At 34.2% G+C, this 23,884-nt stretch overlaps 4 protein-coding genes across 5 annotated transcripts; 1 reads left to right on the top strand and 3 right to left on the bottom strand.

The window, feature by feature from the left end:
• Positions 1-6,565: 6,565 nt before the first annotated feature.
• Positions 6,566-8,094, top strand: LOC9326098 (transmembrane emp24 domain-containing protein p24delta7). The gene is made up of 4 exons (XM_002892736.2): positions 6,566-6,853; positions 6,954-7,163; positions 7,584-7,660; positions 7,757-8,094. Exons 1-4 carry the CDS (start codon positions 6,647-6,649, stop codon positions 7,899-7,901), a joined length of 639 nt encoding a protein of 212 aa, XP_002892782.1. The 5' UTR covers positions 6,566-6,646; the 3' UTR covers positions 7,902-8,094.
• Positions 7,993-10,854, bottom strand: LOC9326097 (serine/threonine-protein kinase STY46). Its single transcript, XM_021012590.1, has 11 exons — positions 10,278-10,854; positions 10,101-10,175; positions 9,776-9,892; positions 9,581-9,675; positions 9,372-9,492; positions 9,212-9,291; positions 9,065-9,124; positions 8,856-8,977; positions 8,667-8,752; positions 8,452-8,567; positions 7,993-8,381 (listed from the first exon to the last, which is right to left on the bottom strand). Exons 1-11 carry the CDS (start codon positions 10,593-10,595, stop codon positions 8,255-8,257), a joined length of 1,317 nt encoding a protein of 438 aa, XP_020868249.1. The 5' UTR covers positions 10,596-10,854; the 3' UTR covers positions 7,993-8,254.
• Positions 10,855-11,541: 687 nt separating this feature from the next.
• On the bottom strand, positions 11,542-13,349 carry LOC9326096. The gene is made up of 5 exons (XM_002889988.2): positions 12,818-13,349; positions 12,264-12,363; positions 12,061-12,178; positions 11,887-11,982; positions 11,542-11,790 (listed from the first exon to the last, which is right to left on the bottom strand). The coding sequence occupies exons 1-5, from the start codon at positions 13,194-13,196 to the stop codon at positions 11,653-11,655; spliced, it is 831 nt and encodes a 276-aa protein (XP_002890034.1). The 5' UTR covers positions 13,197-13,349; the 3' UTR covers positions 11,542-11,652.
• Positions 13,350-13,513: 164 nt separating this feature from the next.
• Positions 13,514-19,629, bottom strand: LOC9328844 (ARF guanine-nucleotide exchange factor GNOM). Of its 2 annotated transcripts, none has more exons than XM_021010813.1 (3): positions 19,438-19,629; positions 17,698-18,528; positions 13,514-17,286 (listed from the first exon to the last, which is right to left on the bottom strand). In XM_021010813.1, exons 2-3 carry the CDS (start codon positions 18,433-18,435, stop codon positions 13,660-13,662), a joined length of 4,365 nt encoding a protein of 1,454 aa, XP_020866472.1. In that variant the 5' UTR covers positions 18,436-18,528; positions 19,438-19,629; the 3' UTR covers positions 13,514-13,659. The 2 variants fall into 2 exon arrangements, with proteins under 2 accessions (XP_020866472.1, XP_002890033.1); XM_002889987.2 differs by having other exon boundaries at positions 17,698-18,559; positions 19,438-19,596.
• Between the last annotated feature and the right edge of the window lie 4,255 nt (positions 19,630-23,884).

Below are 23,884 nucleotides of genomic sequence, written 5' to 3'. Positions count from 1 at the left end.
TTCTTCAATTATTATTACCTAATTCAAAAAGCTTCAATATTCCTAATTGGTTTCATAATGTATATCAAATACCAAATTGAATCAATAACAAAAAAAGGAAGAAAAAAGAGGTAGTTACGGACTAAGGGGTGAGGGAAGGGAAAATAAGTTAATAACCGTCAAGTGTCTTCTTCTTCTTCTTCTATTATTACCTAATTCATAAAGCTTCAATATTCCTAATTGGTTTCATAATGTATATCAAATGCCAAATTGATTCAATAACAAAAAAGGAAGAAAAAAGATGTGGTAACGGACTAAAGGATGAGGGAAGAGAAAATAAGTTAACAACCGTCAAGTGTCTTCTTCTTCGATTATTATTACCTAATTCAAAAAGCTTCAATATTCATAATTGGTTTCATAATGTATATCAAATGCCAAATTGAATCAATAACAAAAAGAGGAAGAAAAAAGAGGTGGTAACGGACGAAGGGGTGAGGGAAGGGAAAATAAATTAATAACCGTAATAAGTTAATAACCGTCAAGTGTCTTCTTCTTCTTCTATTATTACCTAATTCAAAAAGCTTCAATATTCCAAATTGGTTTCATAATGTATATCAAATGCCAAATTGATTCAATAACAAAAAAAGGAAGAAAAAAGAGGTGGTAACGGACTAAGGGGTGAGGGAAGGGAAAATAAGTTAATAACCGTCAAGTGTCTTCTTTTTTTTTTCTATTATTATTACCTATTCAGAACAAAAAACTTCAATATTCCTAACTAGTTTCATTATGTATATCAAATGGCCAAATTGATTCAATAACAAAGGTGGTAAAGGTGAGGAATGAATGAAAAATAAGTTAACAACCATCAAGTGTAGCTTCAATATTCCTAATTGGTTTAATAATGTATATAGTATTAAATGCCAAATTGATACAATAACAAAAAAAAAAAAGTGGTAACGGTAAGGGAAAGAAAAATAAGTTTATAACTTTCAAATGTTTTTTTCTTCTATTTATTACCTAATTCAGACAGCTTTAATATTCCTAACTGGTTTTATAATGTATGTTAAATGCCAAATTGATTCAATATCCAAAAAAAAATAGCACTAGTTTTCAAGGAAAATGTTTGATTAGAAAAACATAATATAATACTTCATCTCTTTTAAAATGTAAGATGTTTTGGTTAAAACAATAAAGTTTAAGAAACTAATTATTATTATTTTCTAATAATTTTTACATTAAAAATATAATTTAATATTTTATTAAAGAGAGTTTGGCCAATAAAATTTTATACTGCAAAATATTAATAGTTACAAAGTATATAAATTTAATTTTTTCATAGAAACTTAAACATTTTTGTCATAATCATCTTATACTATGAAACAAAATCTCTTACTAATAAAAGGTGTTCATTGAGGCCTCTCAATGTGTTCACATCAGCACAATCAAAAGCATTTTAGAGGAAGCCACGTAAGCGGAGATTTTGCAAAATGCCACATCACTCTTAAAAACCACTTACAATTATCCACGTCTCATTGACACATAGTATATAATAAGTCACTCAAGAGACTCCCCTCGCCCAAACTTCAGCTTTTGGAATTCCCCCTAAGCCACCCAATCAAAATTCATCGCAATTATTACTTCTCAAATGTTGATGAATTTGGCGTTCAAGTTCCCCTTCTCTACAATTTAAAAACTCATCACAGTTGTAAAGAAACTTACATCAACGTTTAGCTTCTTTCTTACTTGGTCATCAACATCAATGGATCACTCTACAGAAGTTCACTCTACGAAACTACGAAAGTGTAATTAATAGTAGATACAAATTCGTGGAAGAGACCAGCATCATCCTCCGAAATCACGAATCCGCCAACATTTACCTTGCTCAGTTCCTCGATTGCTCGCACGCAGCACCCTGGAAGCGAATTGCCGAAGCCGACTACCCAAGATAACCCTTAGATTAGAAAAACTGAAGCGTAAAAACCTCAGTTCACGCTTTAGAGGTATTTTTGTTCTACTAACATAAAGATCCATCCCTCTATGTATATTTTGTTTCTATACGTGTGATTACATGATGTGTATATGTGTAGGGGATGCACTCAACGTAAAGAACATTCCCAGTAAACAAACAAACAAACAACGAACGTTTGATTAGCATCTAATTATTGGTTTGGTTGGTATGCTTCCTCTTCCATTTACCCAAGAGTTCAATCCATTCCGTTTATGATAATTAATAACATGAATGATGAAGCTATGACTAACTGCCCTACCTATGACGTATCCCTCATGGTTTGATTTTTTTCATGATGCAGGGGGAAGCGTTTGGTAGAAGACAACTCGAAGTTTTGCTCTACTAACATAAAGATCCATCCCTCTATGTATATTTTGTTTCTATACGTGTGATTAGATGATGTGTGTATGTGTAGGACAAAACTTCAACGCACTATGATGAACAAAAATAAAATACTTTTACTTGGATTTGATACTATATATGGCTTTCATCGTAAGTTTTGGAATCAATTTCATTGAAAATTAAAATGTGTAATGAAATAATGTTCCTTTAAAAAACATTTAGCATGTGGTTTTCCTCAAAAAGTTTCAATTTTTTTTATAAATAATAAGAATGACCCATTTACATACACTTTCATATTACTGAGATTTAACTTTTTTCTTACATGCTTGCAGTTTATTTCAATATGACCATATATGAAGTTTGTCAAGGCTTTAAAATTCATGAGGTCAAAATTTTGTCTTCCCTACTCCGCTCTTGTCGTTATGTCGAAGCGAATATGTTGGATACGTTTAGTTCAAGCTTTGAGATAATTAGGTCAAATTTGTTCAAACAAACTAAAATAATTAGGTTGAAAGTAATTGAAAAATTGGCTGCTAAAATTCCGAAAGTGATTTCAATTAAGCCGCTAATAAAATGGGAAAGAAAAGTTTTAGCTTTTACATATAAAGTGAAAAAATAAACTAATCAAAACATTTAAAGGGAATTTGAATATTGACTTCTTAACACGATCAAAGTCAATGATGTAGTATCACACAAGAACCATCATTCTTTACTTGCTAATCCATTGCTTGGTTATTTAAAAATAATGATATTTTTGTTATTTTTCTTCAAGATTTCATAACATTAGAAACCAAGTTATCAAATTACACATATTCAAATCCTTAACAACATAACTAAAGAAGATAAATTTGAAAAACTTTTGGAATTTCTCAATTAAAACTACTATTAGAAAAGGTACATTTCATACTATTAAGAAGAGATCATTTTCCTTAAGATTATTAGAGACTACATAGATGAGAAAAAAACTATATAAGTAATAATAAGAAACAAAAAATAAATTTCAATTTGTAAATATAAATTAGAATGAATAGATTAATAGTATCATATAGGTTATATTTATTAAAATGCTAAATACAATATCATATGACTTTATAATGTATAACTAAAATTGAATTTAAACTTAAGTTAATTAATCTAAAAATATCAATTATTAAATATATTACCGGCGTAGCCCGGATTTTCTTATAGTAAAATGGCTAAAACATTCAATATGAAAGAAAGAGAGGGAGTAAGAGAAACAAAGAGGACACATTTTACCTTTTGATAGTCAACGAATTCACCTAAGTGTTCTCCCGTACTTTATTTATTGTCATCTATTTATTGCACTAATCACGATTCAAAACTCTGTTTTAATCTCCTTTATTCAGACATTTTTAAGGTTAGTTAATACTATTGTAACAAAAAGGAAAAAAAAAACTGAAACGAAATCATGACACATAGCCTCAATTTTGCATTATTAACATCCCTTCCAAGGAAAGATACTATTTATTCTTTACAAAAAAGCTTGAGTACAATTGCCTTTTCAACAAATTTTCCCAATTAATTTAAAATTAAGGAATCTTCCCACCTACTCATATGTAATTAATCAGGATAAGTGGATAATGCTTGATTATAAAATATGGTATGAGTTAGTTATTTCTTTATTTCCTTCTAAACTTTAGGCCTTGAATATTTAGTAGTTTTTGTAATGGTTTTTAGTTTTTTTTTAAGAAAAACTTTTTTTTCACCCATTCAAGATTTTTAGAAATTGGTTTCCATAAAAAACAGGGAATCTAGTTTTTGGAAGATACAAACCATTTTCAAAGATGATCCAAAAACTATTTTATTTGAGTTTTTTACTTTTCCTAAAGAAATTTTTCACGTAAGATTTTTTTTTCCATTTATTTATATATTTTTATCTATTTATACATTTTTGGAGTACATTTAGTAAATAAATCCTGGAGTTAAGACTTATTTATGGAGGAATGCCATTAGCATTAATTGTTTAGATATTAGTTAATACTGCAAAAATTTTAAAAATAATCTTATAGAAACGTGTTTTCCCAAAAATTGTAACTAATCAATATTGCTTCTACATCAATTTGTGGCCTTAAAATATAATAAATGAAAGATTCTTAATTATTAGCATTTCCTTACCCAACAACTCAATTTTGTAAAGATTTTTAAAGCACACAAAAATATGCTGTAAAAATTTTAAGAGTTACAGCAGAAAAAACTAAAAAAAATTGTTTTGGGCTGTGAGATTTTTTAAGAAAGCTAAAGCTTGATTGGTGTAATATTGGAGCTTTAAATTTTTTTTTGAGTTGCACCATAAAGATACAGCCCAACCAATCACACCCTTAGAAATAATAAATAATATTTATTGGTATTAGATTCTTATTTCCTACATTTCTTACACATAATATCCTCTTATTTTATAACAAAAAATATATATATTGCATAGTGTTTTAAACTAAACAATTTCCAAAAATTGTTTCCATATAATCAATTTAGTTTTAACAAAATCATATCTTCTCAATTTAGCAACTAATAAAAAAAAATTGAAACGTAATCTAGGGGATTTAAAAGTTTTCAATGATGAATATTAAATTCGTTAAAATGATAACAAAAATAATATATTTTTTTATATATTTTAAATATATTACCACCAACTTATTCTCAAATCTTTTTTCATGGCATTGAATGATATTTAAACATTCCCGATTTTGTCGCTATATTCTCGATTTTATGATACAAATCTTAGCTAATCACAACTAATTAATACTAAATATTGTTGTTTCAGTCTTAAGTCTTAACCATTCATTTTATTTGGTATGCAATTAAAACCTAATCAAAGACATATTCTCTCTTTATTCGATTAAATTCTCTGCATATACGATTTTTCATATATTTCCTAAAAAAAATAGAATATTCGAATCAATAACTTATTTTCCTAAATAATGTTACATTTATTAAGCATTAATATCAGATTTTAGAAAATTGCATGCTCACAGGAGATATTTTTTATTCGAAATCAAAACTAACCCTAATCGTGTATGAGCTTTATATATATCATCTTTCTAGCAAGCCAAATATCACATCTTCATTGTGACTTATGGTAACCTTTATAATCTCTCAATCTCATTAGCAAGCCAACAAAAACGTTTTTTTTTTCTTATTATAAGAACGTTCATATTTTATATTTTCTGTTTGTGTGTATACCAAACATTTACTTTGTTGTGCAGCTAATCCTAAACATGATAAGCAAATCAATGATGATTACCATGTTCAACGGCATATGCTCAATATTTAGTCCGATTCTTTAATATGGTTAGTTTTATTCACCTACTTTTTCTAACTAAATCTTGAAGTTTTATATGGTATACCTCTATCTATATTAACATTTGAATTTTTGGAGTACAAATTCAAATATTAATATTATTTATACTTTATATGCATTTTAAGTAATATAAATATTTAAAATTTATTAAAGGTTAAATTTTATAATTCTTTAAAAAATTTTAAAAATTAAACTTTATTAAAAGTTTTAATATTTCTAAAATTAAAATTTTTATGAAGTTTCAAATATTATAAATATTTTTACTTTATAAGAATTTTAAATATTATAAATATTTTTACTTTATAAAAAGTTTAACCATTTAAATATTTAAAGTTTATAAAACGTTTAAAGTATTTATAATATTTAAATTATATAAAAAGTTTGTAATATTAATAATATTTAAACTTTATACAAATTCAATATATATATATATTAAATTGACTCGAATTATATCTTTTAAATAAAAGTATTATTAAAAAGAAAAATAACTAAATGATGTTTAATTTCACGGGACGGGTAATATGGTGGGACGGGTTTGGGTCGATATTTATACAAGATGGTATATGACAGGTGAAATCCCAAAATTAACAATCAAAATAATCTATTAAACAAATTAAATTTTGAATTTTTTTAGAAAAATATAATCTCGCGGTACACCACGGATTAAAATCTAATATATTTATAAAAACCAAAATGTAAAATCCAAAAACCAAAAACTATAATCTAAATATTCCTTAAAAATCTAGTATTCCTTAAAAACACAACCATTCATGGCCTTACTGTGACATTACAAGATTCTTGAAAGTATGTCCAATATAATGGGCCTTAGGTTTATAGCCTACTCCAGAGTGTATTACTCCACGTGTTTTAACGAATGAAACACTTACACATGGCAACGCACGTGTTGACTTTCTCTGTCTCCTTTATTCCGTTTAACCAGAAAAACAAACTAAGCTTTGAAACTCGTTAGATCGATTTCTCTCTATACCGGAGCCGCCATGGATCTTCGTCGGAGCTCGATCGTACTATTGATCTTCTCAATTTTATCTCCTGTGACCCTCTCTATACGATACGAGATACATTCTGGGCACACGAAATGCATCTCCGAGGAGATTCACGCAAACGCAATGTCCGTCGGGAAATACAGCATCATAAACCCTAACGAAGATCATCCTCTTCCTTCTTCCCATAAAGTCACCGTCAGAGTAATAATAATACATCTAGATCCATCCGATCTGATCGCATTTCCCTTCAATTTCTTCCTCTGGTGATTTTTGTATAATAACGCAATGTGTTGATTTTTAGGTCACATCGCCGCAAGGAACGGCTTATCACGAATCGGACGGAGTAGAATCGGGACAATTCTCGTTTACAGCTGTGGAAACAGGGGATTACATATCTTGCTTCTCCGCCGTCGATCACAAACCGGAGACGACGCTGATCATTGACTTTGATTGGAGGACGGGTATTCATACCAAGGATTGGTCGAATGTGGCCAAGAAGAGCCAAGTTGAAGTAAGTTATCGTTTGTTCTGTAGTCTTGAAGTCTCAACTTAGTCAAACTAATCTCTTAGAGGAAATAGATTTTGATGCTGGAAAGTGAAAAGTTATATCTCAAGTGAGAAATGCTATGTAGCCTTGGTTTCTAGGTTATGTTGGTGCATTGGTTTGGTTCGAACAAGGCTATGAATTTGAGTCTGCAACATTGCTTAGGGATCAAATCCAACTGACAGGGGTCGTGTGTTTGTGGTTTTGAGTATGCGAAAATAGATTGATCAATACTATCTTGAAATGAAAGTAGGTACGACTAGATTTTAACAGGCTACAGAGCAAGACTAGCTTGAAATGTAACATATAGTCCTTAAAGAGGTTGCAGAGTTTTAAAGAAACGTTTTGTTAACCTTGTCATGGTTGTATCTTGATGTTATTGGCCAGACAATGGAGTTTGAGGTTAAGAAGTTATTTGAAACCGTGAATTCCATCCACGACGAGATGTTCTATCTCCGCGACAGGTAATTGCAACAAAACCTGTCTTCGCTTGAAGTTACTTAATCAGAGGAAGTGAATGAATGAAAACTCAAAACTCATCTTCATCTGGTCTATTGCAGGGAAGAAGAAATGCACAATTTGAACATTGCAACAAATTCGAAGATGGCATGGTTGAGTTTCGTGTCGCTTGCAGTTTGTTTATCGGTCGCAGGTCTTCAGTTTTGGCACTTGAAGAATTTCTTCCAGAAGAAGAAGCTCATCTGAAAACCATTACCATCTCTTGAGGACAGAGATTGTATTGAAATCCCTAAGACTCTAGCTTTATATACACAACTGAATTCATTTTGTTACTGGATTTTTCGGAAACAGACACTTTATCCTGTCTGATATGATCTTAACATCTCATTAACCTGCAAACTCAATCCAATCCATAGAACAATAAAGCTTTTTTTTTTTATCTCACACTCTTTTAAGTCGTTTCTTTTAAAGCAAATGAAAAGATGAAAAAAAGAAACAATCTTTACAAAAGACAAGAAACAGAGAATAATAATAAGGCAAACAGAATTGTTACTTTCGTGTTTCTGGTTGTTTTTGTTCTTAAATAATGATTTGGTGTATTATGAAGTGAATAAGCCCCAATGGTGATCTGATGGTAGAGTTTCCTTGATCTTTTCAAGTCTCTTGAGGATGTCCAGAAACGACGGTCTCTGGTTCATGTCTGCGTCCCAGCATTTCACAATTAACCTATAAAAGAGAGAATAGTTAGATAGCCGGTAGAGTAATACCGGTGCATATAGCCTCGGGTTTTTCTTACTCTCTTAGATCTGGTGTGCATCCTTTGGACCGGAATGTAGGTCTGTGTCCATCAGATACATGTTTGGCTGCTTCATACGGCTCATGGTTCGCAAACGGTGGCTCTCCTTCAAGCATCTGGGTACAATGTGGTAATGAAATTAAGGTAAAGATTCTCTGAACTTTGGTTCTGTTTATTGTAGAGACAGAAACTTTTCATAGCTAAGATCTTAGTACCTCGTAAAGAATCATTGCAAAGGAGAAGACATCGACTTTCTTGTCGTATCTTCTATGCCTGAATACTTCAGGAGCCATGTAACGATCTGGTTTTGTTGCACGAAGAAAAGAAACAAAGAAGGTGAAGTTAGAGAAATGAAAGGAAAAGAAGGAAGATGAATTCTAATTTTACTATAGAACAACACTTACAGCTTCCGGTTTCTCCAGTCATTTTGTAGACATCATGAGAGTTTTGAACCTTTATGAGCTTACTAAGTCCAAAGTCTCCAACTTTTAAGTGGTCTGCACTGGAATTAACCAGAAGAACGTTCCTGAAATATAAAATGCAAGAAGCGGTTTATGAACATCGGATTTGAAGTAAGAAACCAAAGAGCTATATATGAAGCAATTTTGATTACCTTGGTTTAAGATCTCGGTGAATGATAACATTAGGTTCATTGTGAAGATATGTCATTCCTCTGTAACAAGAAATTTTAGAAAACACTCAGGCTAAATACGATGAAATTTTTTTCACATAATATCCCGATTGTTAAAACTTCAAGTACCTCGCGATATCCAACGCAAAGTTGACAGCAGTTGCTGGAGTAAGACCGCCCTTCTCCTTGAGGTATTGATGAAGATCTCCCTGTGAAAAATAGATAAGTCATTTATTTAGCCAAGTAGAAAATATGCAGAGATAAAAGACAGCGGATAGTGAAAACCTACCCCGCGCAAGTATTCGGTGATTAACATAAGGGGCTTTCTTTCGGTTACCGCTCCTAAGAATTGCACAATATTCGGATGGCGAAGCTTAACTAGCAAATCAACCTCATGCCTGAAGTCCTGACTGCATCACATCAAGTATGGAAACACAAGAATCTTAGAAGAGAAACTTCTTCGACAATTGTATATAAGAGAGAGAAATAAGAACTTACATAACCAGTCTATCATCTGAAAGAGAAGGAAGAATACGTTTTACAGCTACCGGTGTTCCTCTCCAATAGGCTTTCACAATCTCACCAAATGAACCCTAAAAGAATGAGACCAACCTCAAATTAGCCAAAAGAAGCTCACTTGCACAAACTCCACTATATTGAACTAAACACAGATAAGTAAAAGCACACTCATACCTTTCCAATCATTGCGGCATTTGAAAAATCCAGCTCAGCAGGTTCAATTTCCCAGTCACATTTCTTTGGAATTGGTGGTGGCACAGGCTTTGGTTCAAAGTGACTTCCGTTTTGACCCTGCATAGAAAAATTTACTCAGCCAGATATAAACACTAAGAGATCCACACACAACAACACTGCATTAAGCAGCTACTTCAGAGAGATATGAAAGTTTCTAAATTTTGCAAAAAAAACTTTCATATTCAATAGCAATCATTACCTACCCTAACGAATGAAACAAAAGAGACAATGTCTAATCTAAAGCTATACAAGATCAAAAACTCACATAAGATAAACCACCATGAGATTTCAGCAGTTCAATCATTTTCTGCTTCCTAGCTCCTTCTGCATCAGCCAGAGGCTGCAAATACCACAAATCCAACACAATATCTTAGATCAAAGGTAAAACAAATAGAAAGAATCAATGAAACCCAAAATCGAAATCGAAAGGAAGAGACTTTACCGTGTTCTTCCACCTATCCTGAGCGTTGACATCAGCACCAAACTCAAGCAGACATTTAACAACATCGATCCATCCGTGAAGCGACGCCACGTGGAGAGGCGTTCGTTTGTCATAGTCTCTAGCGTGAACCAAAGTCGGATCTTCCTCCAAGAGTTTCCGAACTGCAGCTGCGTCGTTTTGGTGCGCGTGCCATAGAATCAGAGATGTTCTACTCACACGTGCCTTCTCCTTTTGTTTGTCGTAAGACGGTGAAGGCACGCTTGTTCCCGCAGCGGCTTGTTCGCCACCGTCTCCAGACGCCGGTGAATCGGAGCTCATCTCAAACCGATTCAGATACTTTGATGGGAAAAAGAAAAGATGAGATTTTTGAAAACGGGTTTCGATTTCGATAGATTGAGCGATGTGATTAGAGTGATTTCGTGGAATTTAGAATATGGATTTTGCTTCCGCGTGAGATTGTGGAATCAATTCTTTACTGTGAAACCAGAGAGAGAGATGATTCTTGTTTTCTTTTGTGTTGCTTGTTGCTTGTGTGAACGTAGATCATCGCCGTTAACTTAGCCGTCAAGTTGATGACTTTTTCCTCCGTCTATTTTAATGAGTTTTTTTAAACTCTGTCACCGTTATCTCAGACTTTTCTCTTTTGGTCTCCTTATTATTAGTGACCGACTAAGAAGGCTACTAAAGGGAATTATTAAGGAATCATGTTGGATTTGTTCTTATAAACTTTCAGAATTTTGTAATATTAATAAATTTTTAGATTTGGTTAATTTTGAAGAAGATTTAAAAATGTGATGTAAATCCTTACAATATTGTTACAATTATACACTCTTTTCAAATTGAAAAGAAGAATGGGTTACCTTGATTTTACCCTTTGTGAGTTAAGAAATAATGAGTAAACAGAGTGGGAAGTATTTTCCTCTTTTTTTGACATAACAAAGTGTTAAGCTAGTCTAACATTTACAAATGTATCATTTTGACAATCATAAAAAGAATACTATATGAATCATATATTATTATGAAATGGAGACTAAGTCTACGATCCGGATAACATGGAATCACATCTATCACATGACTTCTATTTAATACACAAGCATATGCCTTTCGCATCTATTTTTTTTATCTGAACAAAAAAAGTCTATTTTTCATGTTAAAAAATTTAGTATATAATGGTCTTTTTTGTCAACTAATACATGACCTACTAGTGTTAGCTTTGAAGCCTTCAAAAGTTCAAAGTAAAGAGAGCAACTTCAAGAGAATTGTAAGGAACAAATAATATGGAGCACAAGTAAAATACATTTTTTATATATACACACGGTTAATAACTGTTTAATTTATACAAGTAAAATTAAGATAACCTACATTGTTTCACAAGCTATTTACCATCCCTTAAGTCCTCAAGAGAACGCTTACGAGATCCTAGATTACGCTCCAGTGTCTGAGGTGTAGGTGGTGTTCTTCCACGGCGGAAGAGAACTGCCAGAGACCTTGTTTTACGGCAAAGATCGAAAACCTATTCAAAAAAAAAAAAAAAAAAAAACAGAGCAGGTCATTTCAAATGTTTAAGGCAACAATGTAAGGAGATGATAGCTTTGTCGGATAATCTTACAGATGAGGCCTCAATCTCAGCGACGCCTTCACACCCTTTTCCTCCACCTTGTAATAGGTCACAGTATCGAACAGCCTCATTCACATCTTCGAAAACCTTTGAGATAAAAACTATATCACATTTTCTGGGTTTCATATATAGGGTGTTGGAAGTGATTCATTGAAAATACTTTACCAGTACTCCATCTCGAATGTCTTCTACGAGCATATCGAATTTAGTTTTGGGTCTAGACTGTTTTTTCTGGTTGCTGATCCTACTAGGGAACAACAGTCCAAGCTCCTTTTCCACTTCACTGTTATAATTGCTACTGTTATGCAAGCAAGAGAAAAACTAAAAACTAGTATAAAATAAGCTTGAGTGGAATAGAGTAGGTAAACCTGTGGTTCGTTCTTGTTTTCATGGTGCAGATCTGGTTTTCTTTGTGTGTTAGTACATATACGGGCTTCGAGTCTCCTCTCCATGGGTTGGACTCCAACACTGAGATTGTGAGAAGACAGAGACACAGTGAGAGAAAGAGTTATCAGCGAAATCACTCAGTCCAGATACAGAGCACTAGGGAAACAACATCAATTTATAAACTTTAGATGAATATAAGCTTAACATGAATAAAACACTAATGTTCCTGTGGCTTTGATATTCATATGCAAAATCATCAATTCATAAACTTAACCCAAGCAAGATACAGAGCACTAGAGGAGCAACTTCAATTTATAAACTTTAGATGAACACAAGCTTAACATGAATAGAACACTTATGTTCCCTTCCTATAAGGTCTATGGTTTTGATATTCCTATGCATCTACATTCTGTGAAAGATGAGATGATAAAACCATTCTTGCAATCTTACTCACACTAGCAACCTCAGTTCCCGAGCTACATGGATATGTAACTAAAATTGCCACTGTGAGTAATAAGTGATTAGAGATTTATACCGTCGTAGCTGGTGGAATCAAACGTCTGCTCTAATTTCCGACGCATCTCGTAAGCACGCGAAGAGACTTGCCTTACAAACTCATCGGAAGTCCCAGGGATCGTACCGTCCAAGTGAAGCGCCCGTTCAACTTCCTCGCTCTCTTCTTCATCACCACCAAGCTTATCTGATCCTCCTCCGCCGCCGGTCGATTTACAGCTAGCGAAGTGTCTTCTTCTCGAAATCGAAATCCGTCTCCCGGAGCTGGACAAGCCGGAAAATGAAGAAGAACGGTGGGGAAGAAGACGAATCAACACTGATCGTGAAGTTGAAACGGGGATCGTAGTTGCGGTGGTCGGAGGGAGAATTATGGAAGGAGAAACAGATATTAGCGATTCCATTGAAACAATTCCTTCTCTTTCTAAATTCTAATCAATCAATTGGAGAAATTAACGATTCTTTTTCTTAGGTTTTTAATTTTCTCGTGAAAATCAGTGGGAGGAGAAATTATCGACGTGACGTAAACGACTCAACAAGAAAGAAAAAAAATTTCGTGGAGGCAAAAAAAAAGTTAACAACTGTCCTGAATCACACTGATATTTTTCCATTTGTGGGTCCCACAGCTGCTCAAGACCTTCTAATTCGTTCCAAAGGTCCTTGGTTAACAAAGTTTGTAATAAGCAACCATTGGTATCGAAATTCTAACGGAGGAGCTTCCTTAATTAATTCGAATCTCTGAATTAGAAGCACTTATATATTACAAAAAAAACGTAGACAAGGTGTTACATAAGAAGCTTTCACTTTCAAAGTACTTACTTATATGGATATTCAAAAGAAACTCACCTAATGATCTCACTTATAAGGTCACGAACCCGTTGTGTTTGCTCCAGCTTCAGGAGAAGATAAGCCATTCGATACTGTTTCATCATCACCAAGCTGTGTGGATTCTTGATCAGGGAATAGCTCGAGTCGCATAGAAGGAGCAATGTTATTAACATGAAGCCATGTTAGTTCCCATAAGCTATCTCCACCAAGAGCACTTCTTTGCAAAAGCACGCCTTTCGTTTTCATTACGAGCAATATGTTCTTTAGAAGCTCTGGCACTGATTCTTGAAGCTTGTCGCTTTTTTTGCCCCTTACTTTCACTTTCATGTATTTCTCCATTCGGGTTAGAACACCGAGCCATAGCTTGCAGAAGGTTGATAACTGAGATAGCTCTTGGAGTTGCTGAAGAAACACTTTGGAGAGAAGTTTGATTGCAAGAAGCAATGTGCCTTCCATGTTTCGGTAGTCTTTCTGTGACCCACCAGCTATCTCAAGTAAGTCATCTAAAACCGTGAAGATTACCTTGTCAAAGCATTGAGACCACATGCTATGAGCTAGGTTGATCCCGTCTACTCCGCCTAAACACTTCTGTAATGCCTGTAACGCGTGGTTTCGGACATCCTCTCTCTGGTCTAAACACACTTTTCTTAGTCCTTGAACAAGCCTTAACCACATTTCCCCAATATCTTGTGACATCTTCCCGAAATCTTCTTCTCCCATGTTTTCCTTAGCTGACAGAGCCCACTTAGCCAAATATTCTAATGAATCTCCCATTAGATCAAGGGCACGGATAGACCGTTCGGACTGTCCCACACGGGACTCAGCAAACTGTCTTGCAGCATCAACACAGAGTACATAATTGGCTGGGTACAGGTGAGTTCCTTCAGACATAACAAAGGATACGGCATTAAATCCTGCTTCAGAAGCTTCTGGGTGCCGCGCTGTGATGGAGAGTAAGGATGTGATTGTTCTCCAACCCGCCTGAGACCTGATGTGATTAGCATTTGCTTTCACTAGACGGCTGACTTCAATTGCAATTTGCTCACAATAGGCATCAGCAACACGTGCATCCAGTTTCAGCACAAGCTGAAGAGATCTCAAAAGCTCATCAGCTAGGCTTTCTTTATAAGGAAGTAGTCTCTGGCAGATCCGAAGTAGACCAAAAATAGCTTTATCCACTAAGTTGCAGGGCATCACCGTTGACTGAGCAATTGTAGCTATATGTTCATAGACGCCTTGCCATAGGAGAACGATCCTGTCTCTGTTGTTTAGAGTGATTGCAATAAGCAATTCCAGACAGAAAACTGCAGTATCCTCATCCTCTGGAGAACTGGTTCCTTTTTGTGGCCTACCTGCAGCCCAAATGAGAGCACGCGCAAGCTGCAGCAAAGATTCAGCTTGTAGAAACTTGCTTTCAGTAAATATGCTGTCAATGTGACATTTCTGAATTGTTTGAAGTGTTCGTTGATGAGCTGCAAGCTGTTGCTCAGTAGGCTGTGATCTTGGCTCTTCTGTATCAAGGGAAAGAAGCTGACTAAACCTTCCCATCAATCCGGAAGATCTCCTCGGAGTTCCCATTGACTGTAGATGAGCTGAAGATAGGGAATTCGCGAGGGGCTTTCCTTGTCCTTGCTCAGATGAAAGTTCAGATTCATCAGCTGCATCACTGGCTACACGAGCTGGCAGAAGTCCAAGTTTATGTAGCCGTAAGATACAGTCCAATATGTTCCTCCAACCCGTACGTATATAATCTCCATATTTGTTTGCAATGGTAAAAATAGTGATAGTAGCCATCCTTGCTTTTGCGTCATCACCAAATGCAAGAACCGGTTCATCAACAGATGACGGATTCAAAAGAGTTGTGAATTTGCAGAGAGATACTACCAGATCATCAAGCACATCTTCAAGATGATGGCAGGCAGAAATTTTAGCAATAGCCAAGAATCCATCGACGCATGTCTGGTAAACATCTTCATGTTCTGCATGGTCAAAAACGACTGATATGGCAGCAATGGTTGGACCAGACATGATAGCAAACATATCATGGTCAAGATAAGCCCTTGAATCAGCCATAATATATGGAGCTGTTTTCTTTGATTTATGCATCAAATCAATCCAACGGCTGGGAGTCATTTCAGGAAAGCCTGCACCTTGTTCTGGAGTAGTCCTGATCTCATTGTTGCAGATGGAGTGAAAGAGTTCAGACAAAAATTCTCGAGGTAGATCATTTCCTCCATTGATATGCCTATTATTGCGAATGAAATCCTCTTCTGTCATTTTTTTCTTCACTTGAACGTTGTGCTGATCAGTGTTAAGCATGATAATAGAGTATGATAGCACAAGAGCAGCATCCTTGTTGGCCAGAATCTCAGGAGATTGCATATAGTATCTTTCCGAGAACGCTTCAAGCACTCTCTGTATTTTCTGAGATTCTCCAGGCAACCTGAAGGTTTCCAAGAACAGTCGGAGTGCAGTATCCAGATTCATGTACTGGAAATCGAAAGTCCCAGCAAACTCATGGAGAACTTGAACACAAAATTCGTCATGATTTCCAAGAAAATCTCCAACAAGGTTCTTATCAAGCCCAGCAGTATATCTGAAAAAGCAAGCTACACTTTGGGGATCAAGTTTGTCAGGCAAAAGATGTGTGCCTTGGAGAAATTCTAACCCCTTCTTTGGATCCCTGTTAAAATGATCTGCTCCAATCATTAACCTTCTCTTGATATATTTTCTCCTGCGGACAAATGAAACCCAGTGATTTGGATCACTATAGTTGTCACACTTAACCATCCAGAAAGGTGTGTACTCATCAAGATGGACAGGACCCAAGTCCAGACCAGTCAATCCATTACTTATCCTCTCAGCCATTCCCTGAATAACAGCGATTAGGCCATCCAGAGCAAGAATGTGCATTGCGGACAAAGGACAGTTCACAGGAAATGTGCTCTTCGATAGAAGGTTAGACAGCTCCTCAAACACGTTGCTGCAAGTTATATCACAATCGAGATTGGCATACATTTCCACCATAAAACTCTTCTGCCTACAAAAGTTCACAAGAGCCTCCATAGCAACCTCTTGCTGCTGATACGAGGGCCCATATTTTCCTTGAGCAAGCCTTAGAATCACACATGAAAAGAATGCCTCAAGCTGCAGTTTGAGTTCAGTACGTAGATGTTGATACAAATTGAGCACAATGCTGCAAACCATCGAAAGAATAAGGGGGCTCATTGACAATCCGAATTGCATCAAGTTACGAAATAACTCATCTTGAATTAAGCTTAACAATCTTGGGTGATGGCGGATGGATGATCCACCCAATTCAATGGCTGAGTTGATCAAGTTCAATGCAAACAGAGGCACATCTTCGTCAAATGCTATGGTATTTGATCGGGATCCCATCCCAACATGTTCAACCACATTTAACAAAGAGCACAAGAAGTGAAATATTTCCACCATACTTGGGACTCCGTATGGCTCTGTCATTATATGCAAATCATATGGAGACGCCGGCTTTCTGCTTCCAGGGCCAACGAGTCCATCATCCATCAAACTTTGAGCACCAGTTGCAAAAGTTGCCACAGAATTTTCATTATCATACTCGGAATTAGCATTTCCATCCTCGACTGGTTTACTCACAATGGCATAATCACTGTCGACTCCAGCTTTCTGCGACCATGCAAAACACCATCACCAATCAATAAGTGATATATGAAACAAGAGAAAAAGGCTTAAAATCCAGTATCTGCTAGGGAAGTCCGTATCAAATTAATTATCAACTACAGAAATGCTGGTCTTCTATTTCTACTCGTGCTCTTTGACTCGCACTAGAAAAATTATAAATTTCTATCTGAAAGAAGATAAGAATCTAAACAATTTTTAAGTTCCAAAGTAAGTTCCAGACCTATATTTAACGAATCGGAAAATCCATCCCTTTTCGATTCTCTACTGCAAGTGAAGAAACCTAGCTACTGTAATATCATGTTATTGTTTAATCTTGGAGCATCCTACAAGAAACTTCTAGCCCAATTTGACTTGTAATCAACCAGAAAGGAAACAACAAGGACCCCAATGTCATACCTCTTGTTTGATGCTTCCAGCTCTGTTGACAAGTGTACTTTCTGTTCTGTCAACATCTGGGAGATGCGAGAAGATACACCTAACTAGTTCATGCATCGTGTGGCGAGCAACACGTTGCAGTAACTCACCTTTCATTCCTGCTTGGTGGACAACACGAAAACAAGTGTTGACAACAGTGCATACATGCTGATTGCTTAGCATAACTGATGCTTTATTTTTCATGCATGCTAGAAGAACCTGAAGTATCTTCATTAGCACAACCTCTTCTGATGCAGGATCTGTCACCTCAAATCGACAGCTTGTCACAGAATCAACTACCAAATGCATAGCGTCTTCAATATTTGCAGTATTTTGATCAATTACATTCAGATTTAAGATCTTGTAAACTGATGATAAAGCAATGCTGGTTATCGGTGCTCCAGTTTCATCCGACCGTATCACATCCAGAAAGGGCTGAAGATACAACATGGGACTAATCGTATGCCACGGCTGGTTCCATGAGAACACCTGTTTTCTAAGAGCTTTAAGTGACTGAATCAAGGAGTGTTCTAGTTGATCATCACCAGACATGTATCGACCTCCCCATCTAACATTTCTTCTCATAACCGCTAAAACAGCAGCAATTTCCGTATCAATCATGCATGCTAAAGTGGTAGTATTACTTGAATCAGTACTCTCAAAGTCCTCAGGCTCTTCCTCAATGGCCTTGATTCCTGAATGCAACTTTAGGCGACCCATTTAATCAGCTCAAATCTTCAGCCAGAGCCCAAGGCACTTCAATGCTCACAATCTTCCTGGCAGAATATAAAGTAGATACAGAGCATATATACCCTTCACAGATAGAGGCCAAACTCAATCATTACTGGCAAAAAAAAACAAGTTAAATTAAAAGTCTTATTTTAAAACAGATAATAGATGCATTTAAAGAGCTATTAAGATAGACAGTCGCGTTTCTTCTCACATCATACATTCCAGAGGTAATCAAAAACTACAACGCGTCTCTGAATAAAGCCACTTTGACTCAAACATATAAACCACAAGCAAAGAATTATATAGTGGTCTAAAACCATGCTGACAATTTAGTAACTTTTTTTCAGACTAACCTCTTCCATAGTAGTAACATACGTTGCAGATTTCCCAAATCACATTTAGTTTATGAATAGCTAAGCAACTAATTCCTATAATTTGAGCCAGAAAGAAAAAAAAAAACAAATTCCTACAAATCTCTAAATAGCAAAGTTTGTAAACTCTTTGTTATATCAATAAACCTGATAACACTTTGTTACTGATAACACTTTGTTACCAAAACAAAAAAAAACTGATAACACTTAACCCATCTATAATATCAGTAACTTATAGAGTTAAGAGTCACTAATTCCGATGGAATAAGCTTAACTACAACTCAGCAGATAGGTGACAGTGTGATGAACCCATACAAATTTCCAAAACTATAATTAGTTCTTCAGATGAGCAAAAATCCCGCAACACAAGAAAACTCTAAACAGGTCTCGCTAAATCTCGAAATTCAGGAAAAAACACCAGCAATGCGAATCAAAGAAAACGAGGAATTCGTTCGACGCTAGAATGAAATCTAGTTCAAAAACTGAATAACAAAGAGAGGTAACTTCTGAGTTAGATTCTAGTAATCATTAAGAACATCAATGCACAACGAAGGAACGATACAAACAAATAGTACACGAAGAAGAAGTTCGAAGAAACGAGATCTGTAGATTTACTTACTGTTTCTCAAGCGATTCAGAGATCTGTCGTCGGGCTCCGACGACGAGAAACAGAAATGCTTTTGAGGAAAGCACGATCGGAAAATCTCGAGGAGGGAGCAAAAGGCGAAGAAAGCAAAAAAATAAAAATAAAGTATGAGGTAGAATTTACGAAAACACCCCTCTCCGCCCAAATACTCATATTTCCAAGTAGATGATGGGCCTGTAGTTTAAGATATTTATACTTTAGACCCTGAATTATCTGAAGCTTCCTACAATATTACTAATGGGCCTATAATAGGCTCGTGATATAACGAAAAAGATACGGGCCCAACTAATGGAATCCGTAATGCACGGCTTAATTCGTTTTGTTTGTTTTTTTTTCTCAAATCATATCACTTGCATTTAAAAAAAAAAAAGGAAAATAAAATCGTATTAAATTCCTAATTAGAAAAGTATATGTTACTGACAACTGTAACAATACTATATAGTTTTATATGATCAAATTCTGTAGAAAAGTTGAATAATTCTTTTTCTTTGATGTTGTTGAGGTGGTTGCCTTTGCCAGTTTGTCCTAATGGATAGTGGGAGACAATACTTTTTAGAGTTTCATAACAGAAAAATAAGTAAACCTAAATTAATATGAAGTTGTCCAACATAAACTATATAAGGGATTAGTATACAATAAACATTTTTATATCTCTTCCATTTATAATCATAAGATATTTATGACTCTCTGCTTTGTCTGTTTTAGGTATTCTTACACCCGAAGGACATGTCTCTTTCATGTTTAATTAGTGTCAAAAGAAATTCAACAACCATTTTAAAATATATATATATATAATATGTTTACCAATCTATGATTCCTTTCATCATATGCATATACAACAAATATCTAAATGACTAAATAGATAGCTAGATTCATAGGTTTGTGGACGCAATTCGTTAGGTGTTTTTTCATAAGTGATTTATGTAATACTTCTTCCGTTTCAGTTTAGTTGTCGTTTTAGAATTTAAATTTTGTTTCATAATAGTTGTCGTTTTAGGTTTTCGATGCAAATGTTTGGTGAAAATTCCAGTTTTATCTCTACTGTTTTAATGTTTTGGCCAATGAAATTTTTTATAAAATATATTAATAAAGGGTAAAACAGAAATTAAATGCTTTTCTTAATTTGTGTGAAAAAACCTTAAACGACAACTAAAACGAAACGGAGGGAGTACTGTAATAGTCTAATAGATAACAAATGACATGATTTTTGAAAAATAACACAAAAAAAAGTTTCGAGTTAATTAAGATATTCATATGATTTAGATGTAAACAGTCTTCATATTAAGAGATTTTTTTTTTCAGTTGACATACATCCAGGTAATTGATATCTGAATAAAACATTGAATACCAAACAAATACTAGTCATTATAATATCGACCTCTAGATTTATAGATATCTAGATTTTGGTAGTATAATACAGAGTTGCCAGTTGGCAATGTTTCCTAAGGTCTACACACGTTCAAGTATTTGTTTGGAACGAATCTGCTTCTTAATTTTTATATTATAACTTGTATGATATATTTGGTATCCACGTAACTGCTAAACTGCACCAGTTTCTGTATTAAAATATCAAAAACGATGTTTAGTTTGCTTCTACTAGAGTATTAAATTGATGTGTTACCGTATAGACTTAAATCGCGTGTTATATTTTAGGGTTTTGAATACTAGATCAAAGAATATTGAAGTTAGTATGAATCGTTTGGTGTAATTGGAGTTGTCATCAAATGAGGTTTTTTATTCTAGTGGTAGTAGACATTGTGACTCCAACCAGATAAAATGAGAAAATTATTATTACAAGAAATGTTATTGGGTAAATACGTTTCGATTGGTGTTTTAAAGTCTACCAACTACACTTACAGCTGCCCAAAGCCTCTTAATTGGAAATTCAAAGCTTCCAATTAATATTTCATCTTCCTCTCCTAATTAAAAACTATTTTGACAAAGAATTTTAATTTTTCAATGCAATTAACTTCTTTTATATATAAATAGTTATATTGATGTATAATATATAATTAGATATACGTACACTGCATATGTAGATGTAATCAGTTATATTGTTCTTACATATAGAAAACTTGTAGACCGTAGTTATATCATTACGGTCTCAGCAACCCTAACAAAACATATCGTGGTTTTAAAAAAGAGATCAATACATTTTTTTTTTATCAAAATTTGGCAATTATATAAGTATATGATAAGTTGGAATGTATGCGGTTGTCGAATTCTATCCGATATATGAGTAATTCAGATATATGTACATGTTTACCATTATTAAACTAGACCTCGTTTAATTTGCTAGGAAAAAGTGCACTCAGATGTTTTATCTTACCTACCTAGATTTGTATCTTTTGGTGAGAAAATAGTGGGCTTGGGATTATTATGGATTTTGCCCTTTTTTATAATGGCATTTATGGATTTTGCCCTTTTTTGAATAATTTATGGATTTTGCCCTTTTTTAACATTTAAAAATGAGCGTATTTAGGATTATGTTTTGCAACAATACGTACATTATACCAAATACTGAACTCTAAGAACGAATGGAACCGACTTAACCCGAACATGACGAATGAAACGCATGTTAAACCATATTTTTAAATGTTAAAAAAGAGCAAAATCCATAAATTATTAAAAAAAGGGCAAAATCCATAAATGCCATTATAAAAAATGGCAAAATCCGTAATTAATTCTAGTGGGCTTGCTTCTAACAAGTTTTCTTCCTTTTTTTTTTTTTTTGATGTGACTAATTTGTTTTGCTGAATAGTTTTTGTTTTTCGGTAATGGTTGAATATTCTTTTTGGAATTTGATTTTTATAAATGAAGCACTTGAAAATTGCATGTACTAAAGATAGCTAATCTTTCTCACCAAAAAAAAAGATAGCTAATCTTAAATCTAGAAATATCGTCAGTATATTAGTTGAATATGCTTTTTTTTTTCTCGGTAATGGTTGAATAAATCCAGAAAAATCATGGCCAGAAATCCTGATTTAATTTTTGTTACAAGAGTAGATTCAATGATATAAAATACGAGCCGTCAATAGCACAGATGAAATAAACAAGAATCCATTAATTGTTGAGACTTGAGTCTTTTTCCTTTCAATAACGTCATTTTTCACTAAATTAATGAATTTATACAATAAATGTATAAATAGGAATGGATGCAACATAATATATGCAAATGGAATTTAATTAAGATATTAATAGCTTGTTGCCATCTAGTTTAATCGGAAGTAACAAGTAATAGATGTAACAACTGAAAAATAAGATAAAAACATATAAAATTAAAGTCGAATTAGTCTAAGTTTTGGCAGTCCTAAAAATAACTTAAATAGTTTTCGTTGGAATTATATATTTTTTTATTAAATAAATAAATTCTGTTCCACAAACATAGAGAATCAGCTAAGTCCCTTTCATACAACAGCCTCAACCCAATAAAACGAAAATAAAATACTGAAAACTATATAAAAAAAAAAAAATAGAGAATATATCTCCGTGGACTAATTACTCTCCTACGAAATGGACTTTGAACTAACTAATGGCTTTTATTCACTTTTTAGCTCAATATTGTTTTTTAGTAGCTTATTTTATTCTTAGACGGCTTTAGTTGATGTAAAAATAATCATATTATGAATGACATATTAAAAAGAGATAACAAACTATATTGTACAACGACATAATAACATAACTTTTCCATCACTATTACAACAAAGTACTGAACATAAATCACTATTTTCGGTACCAAATTTTGTATGTGTGTGAAATTAAGGATCCCAGTACTATGATCTAGGTCCATGCGTAACCTAGTTACCCTTTCATAAATTATACGCAAAAAAAATAATTGTGGTGTATATTAACATGCATGGAAATAACTGATGTCTGATGGCGTGTGTATAATTAGCAACATGCATTAATTAGCTAATTTTGGTGGGATGAAATTTTGTGTAATAGGTCGATCGATCGATCATATGTCTAAATAGAACCATATATATATAAACTACATTGGTTAAATTATGAACAACGTTTTAGTATACTTTTTTACACATATGATGAAGTCATTAAGCTGCCGTATACATTAAGCATGTGATTAGGCCTGGGCAAAAAACCCGTATCCGAGTACCCGAACCGGACCCGATCCGAAAAACCAGTTCGGGGCGGGTACGGGTATGTGAGTTTTACACTGTTGGATTCTATAATTGCTTACCCGTGGGTATCGGGTCGGGTTCGGGTTTTACCCGATACCCGATGGTGTAAACCGAAAATCCGATCCGCTTAAATGCCCTTGGTTTAGTCTCTAACCCGATTAACCTTTTGACTATTTAGCTTCTTCCCTTTGCTCGATTCTAGAACCCTAAACCCTAAACCCGATACCCGATGGTGTAAAAAATGTATTCCACAGTGTAAACGGGTAGAAAATACCCGAACC

This window comes from Arabidopsis lyrata, assembly GCF_000004255.2.
Source record: "Arabidopsis lyrata subsp. lyrata unplaced genomic scaffold ARALYscaffold_1, whole genome shotgun sequence".
Taxonomy (NCBI): Eukaryota; Viridiplantae; Streptophyta; class Magnoliopsida; order Brassicales; family Brassicaceae; genus Arabidopsis; species Arabidopsis lyrata.
This window is presented reverse-complemented; position numbering and strand designations above follow the sequence as displayed.